The sequence below is a fragment of the Littorina saxatilis genome, linkage group LG5 (genome assembly GCF_037325665.1).
Source record: "Littorina saxatilis isolate snail1 linkage group LG5, US_GU_Lsax_2.0, whole genome shotgun sequence".
NCBI lineage: Eukaryota > Metazoa > Mollusca > Gastropoda > Littorinimorpha > Littorinidae > Littorina > Littorina saxatilis.
In genome coordinates this window covers 25,829,938-25,846,457 of record NC_090249.1, presented here as the reverse complement: position 1 = coordinate 25,846,457, position 16,520 = coordinate 25,829,938, and the positions used below count along the sequence as shown (strand labels likewise).

At 42.9% G+C, this 16,520-nt stretch overlaps 1 protein-coding gene across 1 annotated transcript in view; it reads right to left on the bottom strand.

Moving 5' to 3' along the window:
* Window positions 1–16,520, bottom strand: part of LOC138966678 (poly [ADP-ribose] polymerase tankyrase-like) — a 63,717-nt gene that overhangs the window by 10,463 nt on the left and 36,734 nt on the right. Inside the window, exons 30-47 of the mRNA XM_070338981.1 lie at window positions 16,083–16,308; window positions 15,179–15,338; window positions 14,948–15,024; window positions 14,384–14,549; window positions 12,846–12,938; window positions 11,040–11,201; window positions 9,220–9,337; window positions 8,342–8,447; window positions 7,713–7,813; window positions 6,158–6,333; window positions 5,647–5,872; window positions 4,429–4,694; window positions 3,991–4,160; window positions 3,030–3,135; window positions 2,592–2,761; window positions 2,136–2,280; window positions 845–969; window positions 271–361 (exon numbers count right to left, since the gene is read on the bottom strand). Coding sequence (XP_070195082.1) covers window positions 271–361; window positions 845–969; window positions 2,136–2,280; window positions 2,592–2,761; window positions 3,030–3,135; window positions 3,991–4,160; window positions 4,429–4,694; window positions 5,647–5,872; window positions 6,158–6,333; window positions 7,713–7,813; window positions 8,342–8,447; window positions 9,220–9,337; window positions 11,040–11,201; window positions 12,846–12,938; window positions 14,384–14,549; window positions 14,948–15,024; window positions 15,179–15,338; window positions 16,083–16,308 — 2,684 coding nt within the window. The remainder of the gene's footprint in view (window positions 1–270; window positions 362–844; window positions 970–2,135; window positions 2,281–2,591; window positions 2,762–3,029; window positions 3,136–3,990; window positions 4,161–4,428; window positions 4,695–5,646; window positions 5,873–6,157; window positions 6,334–7,712; window positions 7,814–8,341; window positions 8,448–9,219; window positions 9,338–11,039; window positions 11,202–12,845; window positions 12,939–14,383; window positions 14,550–14,947; window positions 15,025–15,178; window positions 15,339–16,082; window positions 16,309–16,520) is intronic.

The window sequence follows — 16,520 nt, the reverse complement described above, 5'->3', positions numbered from 1 at the left end:
GAGAGGGAGAAAACAAGGCAGACAGACAGAGAGACAGAGAGAGACACAGACAGACAGACAGACAGACAGACAAAGAGACAGAATCAGAAACTATTTTTATATGCTTCACTCATTCTCAACAGATTCCCCCAGAAAATGGAGTAGGACTGCCGAACTGGCGGGGAAAATACGGCCTTGCACGTAAAAGCCTAATCAAAATGCAAGCGTAGGTGGGAGTTGCAGCCCATGAAAGGAGAAGCGGGAAAAAAAACAGATGTGGAAATGACCAACCTTTTCGCAGTCTTCCTGGTATTTTTTTATCTTTTCTTCGCTTTTCTTTTTTCTCTCTTCTCGGTATGCTGCAATGTGGCTCACGAAGGGACTGCAAAGACACGCAAAAGTTGATGTTATATGTTAGAAGACACACAAAATAGACGTTTTAAACACAGCACTAAAAAATACCTTTGCTTCTGTGTATGTCCTATTGCACAAATCACCATAGATCCATCCTCACTTTTATCTGAAATTGGAACATCTTTTCCCACAGACAAACATCAACAGTCTACAGCCTGCATGGCTGCTTCTGTGCAGAGAGGTACATTCTTCTGATTTAATTTTGTTATTTACACAATTCAGCAAAAAGATTTCACTCTGCACAGGAAGCAACAAGGCATTTTATGTAAAAGCCGAGACATAACTGTGGTGAAAAACATGACCATTTGCATTGGAAGGATGGTATCTTTAAACATACTTTGACACTCAATCTAAACAAACATAAAAATACAAAAAATGCTGAATTTGGGCAGCACTCAGTTGACATGGTAACCAATGCAGCTGGTTGATAAATATGAAAGTAGTTACTTACGCCATTTCATCCATCAGCTCTTTGGCTTTGAGAAGTCGCTTGCGACTGAAACTTCCAAATGGCAGAATGTTGGTATCAACGTTCATGTCACGGCAATAGGCAGTCTGCATCTTCTCAACGTCCACCTGCAAAACCAGAGCTTTCATTAAAGTTGACGTCATCTTTATAGTGATAAAATCGGCAACAAAAATATTGCACCCATTTTCGTACCCCTTAAGTGTGCCAGACAGCCAAGTTGAGTGCCTTTAATGGCATTGAAAGTTTGAATGAAATGACACGAGAATGAAAGTAAACAAGTCGCGTAAGGCGAAAATACAATATTTAGTCAAGTAGCTGTCGAACTCACAGAATGAAACTGAACGCAACGCAACGCAGCAAGACCGTATACTCGTAGCATCGTCACTCCACCGCCCGTGGCAAAGGCAGTGCACGTGTAATTGACAAGAAGAGCGGGGTATTCGTTGCGCTGAGAAGGATAGCACGCTTTTCTGTACCTCTCTTCGTTTTAACTTTCTGAGCGTGTTTTTAATCCAAACATATCATATCTATATATTTTTTGAATCAGGAACAGACAAGAAATAAGATGAAAGTGTTTTTAAATTGATTTCGAAAAAAAATTTTGATAATAATTTTTATATATTTAATTTTCAGAGCTTGTTTTTAATTTGAATATAACATATTTATATGTTTTTGGAATCAGCAAATGATGGAGAATAAGATAAACGTAAATTTGGATCGTTTTATAAATGTTTATTTTTTTTTACAATTTTCAGATTTTTAATGACCAAAGTCATTAATTAATTTTTAAGCCACCAAGCTGAAATGCAATACCGAACCCCGGGCTTCGTCGAAGAGTACTTGACCAAAATTTCAACCAATTTGGTTGAAAAATGAGGGCGTGACAGTGCCGCCTCAACTTTCACGAAAAGCCGGATATGACGTCATCAAAGACATTTATCAAAAAAATGAAAAAAACGTTCGGGGATTTCATACCCAGGAACTCTCATGTCAAATTTCATAAAGATCGGTCCAGTAGTTTAGTCTGAATCGCTCTACACACACACACACACACACACACACGCACAGACACACACACATACACCACACCCTCGTTTCGATTCCCCCTCGATGTTAAAATATTTAGTCAAAACTTGACTAAATATAATAAAATGGGTGCAATATTTTTTGGGCCAAGATTATTTGAAAATAGGGTGTGGGGGTGGGGTCTTTGTAAAACAAGAATAAGCATTTCCAGAACTATCTTATATCACATAGTATATCCTATCCTTACCATGATTTTCATGGCCCTGAGGATGTTCTCCGGCAGAGCTGATTTGACGGCCGTCTTGAAATCAAACTCCATTTTTTTCTGTGCTGTTGGTGGTCTGCGATCCTCTGCTGGCACCAGACGATATGTCCTGGGCTTCTGCTCAAAGCTGCAAGAACACACACACAAAAAGATGTAAAAAAGGTGGCAGAAAAAGAGGAAAACAAAATGAATGAGGGGGGCTTGCAGTACCCAAGGTTCCCCCACTCTTCACACAAAAAGAAAAACAAGAAACAGGAATATATTACAGTGGAACCCCCCTTTCAAGACCTACATTTCTTTTTTTCAGAAAATCAGGTCAGAACAGAAAATCTTAAAAAGCAAGGTCTTAAAAAGGAGGAAGTCTTAAATTTGGGGGGTCTTAAAAGGGGGGTTCCACTGTACTGTGTGTTCACCTGGCTGTACTGACAATACACTTACTTTTTCACATCCTCCCATTTGTTGCCCGACTTTTCACGGAAGATTTTGCAGAACTCTTTGACAGCATCAGCCTTGGTCTGAAAAGGTGTGTGCTGGTACTGGCCGGAATCTCCAATGCGTCCCCAGCGCGTAAACAGCACGTAGAGGTTCTGGCTAGTCTGGTGCACGAGCTGTTATGGTAGTAACAAAGTTGTCTTTAAAAGCTTCAATACAGCAGATATGTAGGCACACATGCAAGAATGCACACACACACACACAGGCACACATGTGCACACGCATTCTCACACACACACACACTCACACATATGTGCACACACACACACACACACACACACACACACACACACACACAAACAGACACGCACACACACAATAAGCTCCTCAAAAGAATACCCTCCCCTTTTCCAATTCCTATTGCTACAGGTGTAACCCTCATACCTGTATCTGATAGAAGTTGTACATGCCCCATCGATCGAGGCGAGCATCACACTTAGTCATTAGAACTTCATACGGCAGGTCCTGCTCTTCATCTCTGGCGATATCACTGTCAGGTAAAATATAAAAATCCAAACTTGAAGTTCATGTGAGTGCAAAAATGGTATACCGACGGAAATCTAGAGTTAGCGACCTTGTTTACAGTCTAGTACTGGTAACATAGGACGCTTCTCAGTCTAGCACTCGTAAGTAAGGTAACTCCTATTAGTTAAATTGAGGTGATGTATTCGAAAGAAATATCGACTCTACTTTTCACTTGTTTCAAGCTATGTTTTCTTACAAGAGTTTTCATGCAGGAACATCATCGGCGGTTCCATTTCGAAAAGCACAAATATGGTACATCTTTACATTTGTACATTTTCTTTCAAACCTTGTTCATTCCGTGTTGCGTCTGCTTTTTGTTGTCTTTTGTGTTCTTGTTTTTCCCGATGAAGCTTCCATAAGCGAAAATTCGTACCGTCTTGTCTCGTTCTTGTATCGGTGAGTACAGTATTCCTTTGTTTTTTAACTTTGGTACATCTTTATTATAACAAAGCCATGGTGACCCCAAAATTTACGTCTTTTGAAAACATCTTGCAGAATGTCGGAAATGTACAAAAGAAAATTCTGTTTGTTCTAATATTGCTGTTGTTATAGAGAAAAAAGCTCAGGTCAGCACACACAAAAAAGACAGGAAAATACAGGCATGCCTAGGAAACAAGCTTAAGTAAGTAAAAACCGAAAAGGGTATGAACTAATGTTTGGGAAGAAGGGGTGGGTGGGGGATGGGTGGGGTGGGTGGGTTTGTGGGGGACCTGATAAAAACACTTTAACAAAACCTTTCTATGATTCTTTCCTTCAGCCCACACACACACACAGTCATAGTCATGCAACCAATAGCACCAATTCAACAGTGCAAACCTACCCAGACACCTGACAATGTTCAGAAACACCAGCCTCATATGGCTGATCTTGCTCCATTTCTTCTTCTCCGCCTCCCAGCTGCTTTTCAGCATCTGCGTGGAAATGGTAGTCATGTAGCTTCAACACTCCGTCCTTTGCACGATGGTCCTTCGCTGTGTGTACTGGCTGTTTCTGTGGGCATGAAGATTGTTTGAGTTAGTCACAGCATCAGTGAAGAATCACTGGATGCCAGAATGTCACTGCTTGTGCTGTGCGTCTGGTGGTCATTAGAGGCTGTGATTGTCCATAGAATAAAGTTACCAACTTTTTTCCCACACTTAGTGTTTACAGCTAGTGGTGTGTGTTCTCACCTCTTGAGGTTTATAAAAATGTATGCCCAGCAAAAGGGGCTTCCTCTTCCACTGCTGTCTCCCCCCTTCCCATCTCTAGAAGTTATTACCTGATGTTTCTTGTCCACCCCCATCAGAGTCTGCAGCATGGCGGCCACCCTGGGTGCGTTGTTTCGCAGGGCAATGTCCAGCGGTGTTTCTCCATCCGAGTTCTTCACGCCAAGCCTGGCTCCTGCCTTGCCCAGCACAAAGACAAGCTCGTCGTTGTCGAAGGTTCCCAGCTCCAGACAGCAGGCTACGTAGTGCAAAGCTGTCCAGCCTTGATTGTCAGTACTGTTCAGGTTGACTGGGCTGCTCTTTTTCACAGCCTTGTACACTGCAATGAAATTAGAGCAAAGTTTTAGCATTTACACATAAAATCTAAACAAAACAAGTGACTGTGGGTGAGATGAACAAAGTAAAAAAAGTAAAAAAAAGAATTCTGTACTCACCAATACAAGGACAGCACATGAAATACTAAATTCCGCATAAAATTCAAATTAACCTACAAAACACACCATTTGCAAGTTATAGTAACACTAAATGCTCTCAAAAGAACCTTAAAAGACTGCATCAAAAGTACCAATTCCAACTCAAGGTACCAATAAAACACTTTTAAACCATCTGCTTTTAACCCATCTGCAGCTATTAGTTCCTATATCACCCTGGGTCAGATGCCCTTGACAGATTGATTGGAGGCTAAATTTAGGGACATACTCATTCTACAAACTGAGGATTTTATGCGGAAGTGAAACATCTGGGCGAACTAAGCATTCCATTATAGACTATAAAAGATAAGCTAGTGTAATGTTCTTAATTTGTAATAATTTTCTTTTATTGTTTCTTTCTTTCACAATCCTACTATTTGTGTTCTGGTTTTATGACCTTCTTCTTCTTCTTCTTCTGCGCTCGTGGGCTGAAACTCCCATGTACACTCGTGTTTTTTGCACGAGTGGAATTTTACGTGTATAACCGTTTTTTACCCCCCCCATTTAGGCAGCCATACGCCGTTTTCGGAGGAAGCATGCTGGGTATTTTCGTGTTTCTATAACCCACCGAACTCTGACATGGATTACAGGATCTTTTTCGTGCGCACTTGGTCTTGTGCTTGCGTGTACACACGGGGGTGTTCGGACACCGAGGAGAGTCTGCACACAAAGTTGACTCTGAGAAATAAATCTCTCGCCGAAAGTGGGGACGAACTCACGCTGACAGCGGCCAACTGGATACAAATCCAGCGCGCTACCGACTGAGCTACATCCCCGCCCGGTTTTATGACCAATTCTCACCTTTCTCTTTCTTTGGATTATTTTTTTCCTCAGCCTGTTCTTCATCTGAGGATTCTGAGGACTCGGAGTTGGACACGCTTGAAACTGATGCCATTTTCTTCAGGCGGAATACATTTTTTTTCCTTGCTGCTTTGGCCTTTTGTGGCAGTGGTTTCACTGGGTCTTTATCATCAACGTCAGGGTCGTAGTCATACTTGAGCAGTTGCTTGACATGCTTCACCGAGTTCTGTTCACAGAAGAGTCAAATTAAAGGCACACTCCTCCTAGTGAAAACAGGAGTTTGCCTCCATCACCATGTAACATCTAGCCAGGCTTTTACATGGGATAAAGACCACTTAGTCACATGGCAAAAATCAACACCCTGACCGCTTGCCGTGATGAGTTGATATGTGTGTGCGTGTGTGTGTGTGTGTATGTATGCGTCCGAGTGTTTGTGTGTGTGTGCATGCGTGTGTGTGGGTGCATGCATATATGCGTGCCTGCACATGCGAGTGCCTGCATCCCAACTCACCAACTTGACGGCGTGTATAAGAGGTGTGAGTGAATCTCCGTCAGGCAGGTTAGGGTTTGCGCCCCACTGCAGAAAGTTGTGGGTGAAGGTGAAATCCTTGCAGTGCAGTACAAAGATGAACGGGGTGGTCTCCTGGCCTGGGTAGCTCTGCCAGAAGTCCGGGCTCTGCAGGGTACCTACAAACAAGGTACAGGGCACAATTAAAACACAAAATTGGACTATCACTGTGTAAAGTATCAACTCTTCCAACATTGTTGCACATGATCTGGCGTGGAAAACGATTTGACAACAGGTTAAAAAGGACATTTAGCAGGTCTGTTTTAGGTATGTGTTCCAACACAATCAGGTGAAGATCGAATTACCAAGTTCAACTATTCAATCAGCTAGCAAGCCGGACAGGAGAGAAAAGTTAATAATCAAAGTTCATGATGCTTTGAGTAGATATTGGTGTGTCTGATGATATACTTGATAATACATGACCCTCCACCATGGAATGAGTCGGATGTCACCTCGCAGGGTTCTGCGCTGGGCCTAATATACGTCTGGGGGGTGTCAGGTATCAGTGTGAGGATCACCTTGGTCACATGTTTATAACTCGAAAAGTTTTCACTCTTTTCTAAAACGGTTTTCACCACTGAATAGAGCATAAAAAAACTCATCAAGATCATTTAAAAATATAACAAGAAGAGCAAACGCTCGATCGAGTCACTTTCGCAGTTCTGAATATTATATGAGGCATCAGATGGACAGGAAGAAATTGCTATTCACAACACAATGAGTCACGTTCACATAAAATTTGAGCCCGGTCACTTTTATAGTTTCCGAGAAAAGCCCAACGTTAAGTTGTGTGTTGCCGAACAGAAAAGGCTAGTTATCTCCCTTGTTTTTCTGATAACGTTCGTAAAAGGCTACAGATGTAAATACTTTGATGTAAAGAATAATCCTACAAAGTTTCAATCACATCCGATGAACTTTGTCAAAGATATAAAATGTCTAATTTTTCCTTTGACGCTGACCTGTGACCTTGAAAAAGGTCAAAGGTCAACGAAACCATCGTTAAAGTGTAGAGGTCATTGGAGGTCACGACTAAACAAAATATGAGCCCGATCGCTTTGATAGTTTCCGAGAAAAGATATAAAATGTCTAATTTTTCCTTTGACGCTGACCTGTGACCTTGAAAAAGGTCCAAGGTCAACGAAACCATCGTTAAAGTGTAGAGGTCATTGGAGGTCACGACTAAACAAAATATGAGCCCGATCGCTTTGATAGTTTCCGAGAAAAGTCTAACGTTAAGGTGGTGTCTACGGACGGCCGGCCGGCCGGCCGGCCGGCCAGCCGGCAGACTAACACTGACCGATTACATAGAGTCACTTTTTCTCAAGTGACTCAAAAATCATGCAAAGGTGACATAATTATGACTCATTCTGTGGTGGAGGGTCATATATGTTGTGAAACTAATGAGTCCTAGATTCACAGAACTAAGCTATGTGGGTTCCTCTACAAGCATGCTGTGCACCCCCATAAACAATGCAATGTGAATGTTTTCACAACATACCTTGTCGAATGTAGGCAGTGCCAAACACATCCGTCAGCAAAGGAAACTCAAATTTTTTGTTGATGTCTGTCTTCTTCTTCAATAGAACCTCCAGCCAATCCCTGAAGGAGACATGCAACAAAATATTTATGTGATGTGTACAGCCAATATAATATTGTCAATAATTACCAAAATCACACACACAATACAATAAATACACCCTTGGCATACATTCTTGTGAACAGTACAATGCTGTCAACAATTGCACATCAGGCCAAATAAAAATATATGTTGGTTTTAGGGTAACCCGACTGACCCTATTTTTTCCCACCGACCCTGAAATTTTTTTTCCATTTCTCAAAAAAACAAAAAACTTTTGGCACATTTTGCGAACCATACCGAGACTAAGGGAAGAAACCTTTATAAAAAGATTGTTTCGTCACGTTACCCTAAACCAACATATATTTTTATTTGGCCTAAGAGAAAGATCCACAGCAATTCAATAACTCCAAGAAAAATATTAAAACAGCAGAACAAGTCAAATAACCATGATAAGAAAGCAAATGTTTGGTAAAAACTACCACTTATTCTTCCACACTCTCCTCCAAATTGACAATAGTCATGTGTGCCCAGTCCAGCATCCCACCTACCATAGCTCCGCTGGTAGTGTGGTGAAGAAACAGTTCCACATGGAGACTGCTATCAGGTTACGGTTGAACGAATCCACTGCTTTCACGTTCAGCACACCTGGGAGAGCTGTGATGGTAATATTTTTCGTCAGTCCTGCTATGTTCCGGGTTTGTTTGTTTGTTTGCTTAACGCCCAGCCGACCACGAAGGGCCATATCAGGGCGGTGCTGCTTTTGATATATAACGTGCGCCACACACAAGACAGAAGTCGCAGCACAGGCTTCATGTCTCACCCAGTCACATTATTCTGACACCGGACCAACCAGTCCTAGCACTAACCCCATAATGCCAGACGCCAGGCGTAGCAGCCACTAGATTGCCAATTTTAAAGTCTTAGGTATGACCCGGCCGGGGTTCGAACCCACGACCTCCCGATCACGGGGCGGACGCCTTACCACTAGGCCAACCGTGCCGGTATATGTTCCGGGTACACCTATTCACACTTACAGAGAAAAATACCAACAAACAAACAATAAAAACTTCTAAAAGTGCAAGTGCATGTGCACACACACACACGTATATATAGATAGGCCAGCAGAGCTGCACACACACACACACACTCTCCCTCTCTCTCTCTCTCTGCTTTCAATCTTATACATCCCTTTGCAGAAGCCACCCCAGCCAAATTCTTGCTACTGTGATACACAAATACATACCGCTTTGCCCACGCAGTTCACAAAACTATATACCATGCTGTTAATCTGCACACATGTTCAGAGCTATACCCCTGCATGCATCCCATTTCTTTACCTTTTGCAAAGTGTGAACAACCCCGATACCACCTTTAATGATGTGTTTGTTAGCTAGTCTAGTTTATATGACTAATTCTGCTTTCATACCAGCTAAGATTTTAGCCAGTTTCCAGTTCTTGTTGTAGGCAGCGTAGAACAGGGGGGTGCAGTGGTACTTGTCTTTTGCATCAGCCTTTACTCCCTTGTCCACCAAAGTCATCACTAACTGAAATTTCACAAAAGGATGATGGAAATTATAATACAACCTACAACTTGCAACAAATGTCAATGCACAAATAAAAAGAGAATCAGATTCAACATCAGAGAGAAAATGACGCAAAAGCACATTTGACACAAAATAAGTGACGTCATTTCACTTAATTCTTCTGACCACGCAATTCTTAAACAAGCTGGTCAGCATAGCTCACTGAGAGAGTGGGAGTTCCTGATCGAAGCCATCTACAGCAGTCCCTGCAATGTACGGCCCCCGGCGTGAGCGGACACCTGACATGTACGGACACATTTGCTCGGCACAGAGTGTTTTCCTTCTATATTTGCCCCCCCTTAAACGGACACCTGCAAAACGTGGACGCGGACACTCATTTTCGGTCCCAACAGCAGGTCATACCTCCAATGTACGGACAGACCATCGTCAAATTTTCACCACAACAAAATCGATAACAGAGCAGTCCGGCTCTTGGTACAAAGATCACAGCCGCAATGGCGTGATGACAGTCACCGATAACTTGAGTACACGTGTACCCATCAGGAAGGGGGGGGGGGGGGGGTAGTTTTGGTCAGGAGTGGAGTACATGCGAAGATGCCAACATGAAACTGCACTGTGCTCTTTATTCTTGTCTATTGGACGTAAACAACAGAAACAACAGTCGATGAAGGTCCTGAGCGATAGAGAGTGAAAAACAGGCCACAGTTCTCAGCATTGCGTGTCTGTGTGTAACCTCTTTCATAGACAAGATACTCTTGTTTCCCCTCAGCCTTGACCAGTGATCGAGTCGGTTGCCTAATCTGTGAACCCTTCAGTTGTCTTGCTTTGTCAAAAGTTACGACACAGTCAACTGGTTTTGCTCTGAGTGAACAGTGCAGCTGGCCTCTCTGGCCACAGCCCCAAACAGTACATGGCTGGAGGGAGTGAGAGAGAGGGAGGGAGGGGGGGGGGGGGAAATGGTTAAACTCTGTGGGGTGTCCGGTGTCACTGCATGTCAGCAGGAAGAGCATCGGAGAGAAATAGAGAGGTGTACTCTTCCACACAATTTCCAAGCATCAGTTGTCACGGCTTGGGGTAGGCATTAGTGAGGGAGAGTGGGAGCTGTGTTATGTACAGTCAGAGATGTATGTCTCTGGTACAGTGTATTTCCGACTGAAGAGTGAAAAGTCACTGCCATGCCACATGATCGGCATGCAGTCAATAAAGCCAGACAAGAAACAAATAAATTACTTGATTATGACATGCAGCTCTATCTGCTGCTATTTATTCAAACTGGTTTTCAAGCATAGCTTATTCTTGCAAAGCATCTGCACACGCTCCTCTGTGCTGTGTTTGTGTGGCTGCTTTCGTATGTCAGTGCATGGTGAGTGTGTTCACTGCCTTGAGGATTTATTTTATCTCTTCTTTTCAACACTTTTCATACAAATCATTTTTACAGAACGTTTAAAGAAGTATTAGGAGTTTATTGTTATTGTTTAGTAACCACAAGAAGTGATTAGCATAGACTCAATCCTGTTGTTTGTGTGTCTCTGTGTGAGTGTATGGGGGAGGGGGTGGTGTGGTCACCCCTCCCGTGACCGGACACCTGCAATGTACGGACAGTTTTGCTATGGCCCAAGGGTGTCCGTTCATGAGAGGGACTGCTGTATAACCAAGACATTACAGTAGACAGAAGACAGGTTCGACAGCCCTTATTCTTTACCTTCTCCTGCTCATGCTGGTCTCTGTCGGGGTTGGCATGGAGTGCCAGCACGTGCAACAGGTTTCTGGTTTTTTCTCTGATTGCGCACACCTCCAGTGAGCCCTTGATGACTGTCGACAGCAGGCGCAAAGCCACGTTGATCTGAGAATTCTTCACCGCCATCTGCAACATAGTCAAAGTAAAATCTCTGTTAAACAGAGAAAAAGTAAACAATCTCGTTTCAGCACACACAGCTCTACTTATGCCTGAATGTATTTGCAAAAATAGCTGTTACAATACAGATAACACATTTTTTGACAGGTGAGATTATCAGTATGGAGAAACACATCACTGTCACATAAAATTATCCAAGTGTATTACAGTATTATTCGATTAAAGGGCAGCTGTTGGGTTGTGGCTCACAAAATCCGTTCAGCAGAATGAATTCTCATGTAGCTGAAACTATACTTAAAAATTACTTGGTGATTTTGAAAGCTTGATAACACAAGTCCCAAGATTTTAGACATGCTACAATGCCTTAAATCAAAGAAAGTTTTCATTCTTGGCCGATTCAATGCAGCCCGCTCGAAAATGACTTCCCTTGGACGTGTGACGTCTACAAAGGAATCGGCCGGGTGGAACAGCGTTCTCTCTATGCCATGTAGTGGGCGCAATCGGGGTGTCTAGTCTTGCCCTCAAGCACACTTCACAGGTAGGTGAAGAGAAACTAAGGATGGGGTTCAAAGGAGATATAAAATTTTAAAGAGTAGACAATAACAGAGTTCATTACATGTATTCCGCCCCCCTCCTGCTTTTTCAGGTGCTCGCCCCTTGAACTCTGTTTTTGATTTGTTTTTTGGTTTCAACCTGTTAATAAAAGTGTGTTCTTGTGGACCAAATCAACAGTCTTTTGTTTAATCTACTCTGAAAAGTCTTAATCGCGTTTTGGCACACGACTCCGCGCATTTTTGTGGCCAGGCAACCCGACAGCTGCCCTTTAACCAATTCCCCCTGACAAAAAAATGACAGGCAGCCTTCTTAATCCTGAGCAAAGGGAAACTACTCCGCACAACATGCACACATACAAAACAAAACAATTCATATAAAATCATAGAGTACTCACATTTATATAGAAGATGGCAGAATAACTCGAGAATACACTATAGTTTCATATGCAAGTATGTTCTGTCCACTTCCAATGTAATAAATGTTGTTTAAAAAAAAAATCCAGCAAGTGTTCTTCAAAAACGTCCAACGTGTCAGCCTTCAGTCCTCATTTACACCAATATATGTTGAAAACTCCCAGAAAAATCCTCCCGAAAGTCCTGTTGTCGAATAACAACACCCAGATCGATGTCAGACTCATCCCCTTTCACCTCTTCAAGTAGAAAACCTTCGAAAGGCGTGTCAGAATCGTCATCTGAGTTCCCCATGATCGAACACCATACTTCCAAACCTTCGTTCAATGCCATTTTGTCAGATAAAAAAATCTCAAACTTTGAAAATTCACAGCTAACACACTATCGCATCGATTCAAACTCTGCAAACGCTAGAATGAAGCAGCCGGAAGGAAGTGCATTAATCACATCCAGTCACAAGGCCTTATGGGTAAGGCTCAAACCGAAAGTGAAAGTAGGTGACCTAGTGTTTAGCGGGCCATGCCGGGCGTTTCAGGGATTTCATAGGGCACTTCCGGCGGGCCATGCCGGGCGGTTCAGGGGGCATTGGGTTAAGGTACTCTTTCTTTGTATTTTTTTTCCCTTTAATTCTCTATTATTCCTTTTCCCCCAAACTGTCAAATCAATGCACAACACAAAGTGAGCTGACCTCAATGGCATCGACCAGTGTGACTCCCGATTTCTCCACAGGCCACTCCAGTATGAGGAACGACACTCCCACTAGCCCATGTTTGATCGCCTCCTGTAAAGTACAAAAAGCTTTGCATCAAAATACAAGTCACAAATTATTGCAAAATGTTACAGTGCTGATGGCTGTCAGCCTAGGACTGCACCTGGAGAAGACAGCTCAGAAAAAGGACTTAAAGGCACAGTAAGCCTCCCGTAAACCATCACAGATACTGTCAGGCTTTTACACACAGTACAAACACCCTTTCATTTAAACACTCTCGGCGGAGGCGACCACGGTGCAAGGGAAGCTCTATGGCAGTCTGGACGACCTACAGCGCACGGCAACATTTGCGCGGAGAACCGGCGTTTCCATCTGAGTGATCGACAAGAAGAAGAAGAAGATTTAAACACTCACCGCTTGGGAACATCCTAGGTGCCCTCCGTAAAGAGCGAGCAATTTTCAAAGAATTTATTTTTGCGTGGTTTATCTTACTCCCGAGCCATCGTGAACCCGTGGGATCCAGTTTCTCTTTTTCACAATGCAGTCGTCAGTTAGTAATTTGAATGCAACTCGCTGTGAGCTTATCTGCAATAGCACGTTATTATGTACCTCTGACTATGCATGAAACAAACGGCTGTGGTTCACAAGAACTCTCGCGATGGCTTTTGACTGTTCAGAGGAACTGGCGATAGGCATAAACCGTCGTCTGCTACGAGAACCACGACCTTGCGTGACCCTGCTTCCGGGCGTTTCTTTTTTCAAACTTTCAAAACTTCGAATTGTACTGATCTTGTCTTGATGAAAAAGAATTCTTTTATGATTTAAGAATGTTTGTGTAACAAGCTGTCAATTTATTATTTAGATTTTAAAAGTTAGGTCTAGCGCCAAAACGCACCACGGTCCGATTGTCTCCGAGACAATCCGCAAAATTAATTCTTTGAAAATTGCTCGCTCTTTACGTAGGGCACCTAGGATGTTCCCGTTTGGTGAGCGTTCAAATGGAAGGGTGTTTGTACTGTGTGTAAAAGCCTGACAGTATCTGTGATGGTTTACGGGAGGCGCACTGTGCCTTTAAGAAAAGAAGAACATGAAAATAAAAGAATGTGAAGATAACTCATGAGCTGAGCACTCATAAATACATAGCTTTTAATTGACTTAAAATAACTTCTGGCTTTCCTTCAGCAGATAATGCAGCACCTGGAAGAAATGCCATGAAATGCACATGTAGTTGATGGACAGGGGTCAACTTTATATGAAAACTGAGACGGTATCCATGTCCCACCCACCCCTGTGTCACCACAATGGCACGTAAAAGACCTCCGTCATTCTGTCATAAGAACAGGTGGCTGATTACACCTAGACACACACACACACACCTGGGTAGTGCTTCTGTTGTTGTTGCTAGCTTTCCACTGGGAGGAAGCGACCTAAAATTCCTAGCAATGGTATAATAAAGTAAATAAAATGAACAAATAAAACGGATAAATGCCAGCACCCAAAAAAACAACGAGACATACCTGGTAGAGTGGCACTTCTCTCTCCTCTTTTGGCGTTTTGACGAAAGTGAGTGGCTTCCACTTCCATTCCGGCGGAACATCCTTGCCCTCTTTCTCATTCTGGGTCTTAGGGTGCACCACAGGGCTCAGGAGGTCTACACCATTCTGGATCAGGATACTGCCGCAGCTAAAAGAAAAACATGGACCATTCACTGAAAGGGAAACATTATTATCGAGCACACACTGCAGAACATACACATCCGAGGTAGTTGTTCATCCCGATTGCAGGTTAAAGCCGATTGGCAGACATGGTCCTTATTATCATGCTACCTTCTCTTAGCCATGCTCAGTGACTCTAAGCATAGTTAAGGACAGCATGCAGAACACTAGAGGTTTACTCCTTGTGTTTAAAAAATATAACACCGAATTTGATTAAGACAGTCTGAAGACAAATCTTATGCCTCATATTTCACATCACTTCACTCTTTTTTGGGAAAAGAAGAAATATCTTCACAGAGCGAAGTCTACTCAAAATGGTCTTCAGCAAATCTGGTTCATGAATGATAATTTACATCGACACATTACCTGTCGTGTTGGTGCAGCACAGCTAGAGATAGGGGGGTGTTTCCGTTGTTGTCTTTCTGGTTAGGCTTGGCCGATTTCTGCAACATACAGTATGAACTATCAAGACTCATGCATCAGTATAGTAAATGTACATCTGCAGCACACACACACACACACCAACATTCCTGTCAAAAAATTCCCTTTAACAATTCCCCTTACACCAATGTTACGACACATCACATCATCCTATACCTGCATCAGGTACATGCAACAGATGCTGGCTCCACGACGAGCAGCATAGTGCAGCGGTGTGCGACCATGCACGTCAGTAGTGTTCAGGGCTGCTGGTTTGGTGTACTTGACCAACAGCTTGCACAGATCAACTGGGTCAAACTGCCCTGTGTCATAATCCCTGAGAAAACAAAAATGGGGTATCTGTAAAATGGTAGAGTGGAACCCCCTTTATAAGACTCCCCAGACTCCCTCCCTTTTAAGACCGCCTTTTCTCATGACTTTCTGTTCATAACCTCTGTAAATTTACCCCCATTTTAAGACTCCCTCCTTTTTAATTAGCTGATTTTCTCAGGTTTTTTTTCGGTCTTAAAAGGGGGATTCCACTGTACAAAAGCTACCCCTTGTCCAGCAGCTGCTCTGCAGAGTTGTCTAACTTGAGCACCGAGTTATTTATAGCTCAAAACATTCAGCGGCTGTGAGACACGTGTGGGTTTTAGAGAGCTGTCTGTGATAAGGTCTAACTGCTGTTATCTTCTGGCTTCACATAGCTATCTTACAGGGCAGCAAAGTAGCCTGAACTCACTCCTGTTTGTATGGCTTTTCCTCTGAAGGTAACTCAAATGTTCCATACACTTGGTTACATTTGTTTACTATGAAAGAGCTGGAGAAACTAAAAGGGAACCGTGTAAAAGGGTTTGTATTTGCATATTTATTGACAAATACCAGTCCTGATCTACGGACTATACATGTTCGGTTATGAATAAAAGCCGATTCTTTTTATTTCATTTTATCATTTTCATTCAAATGCATGCATGGGTGGAACAATTCAGGACTCCACAATGGGGGCTGGAAACTACCAACTTCATTCTTTAAAGTCTAATCACACACCAAATAGCAAGCATATCGATCACCCTGAACTCACCTGCCAATTTTGATAAACACATAGTGGAGTGGGATTCTTCCCAGACAGTCTTGGATGGTCAGGTCGGCCTTCTTGCTGATGAGCAGCACCTCCTCCTCAAAGCTGTCGTTGATCTGTCCAGAGTTGTTGCTGACCAACAGGTGGAGCGCGGTGCGATCATCTTTGTTGCAAGCGTCAGGGTCAGTGCCAGCCTCCAGCAGTTTCTCCATTAATGGGCAGGTGGAACCTGTTTGTAATCAGTGGAACCTCCCTTTTAAGACCTCCAAAAATCTGAGAAAATCAGGTCTTAAAACAGGGGGAGTCTTAAAATGCAGGTTAATTTGCAAAGGTTATGAACAGAACGTCTGAAAAAGTAAGGTCTTAAAACAGAGGAAGTCTTAAATTAGGGGGGTCTTAAAAGGGGGGTTCCACTGTACAGTCAAACCCCACTTAAAATGT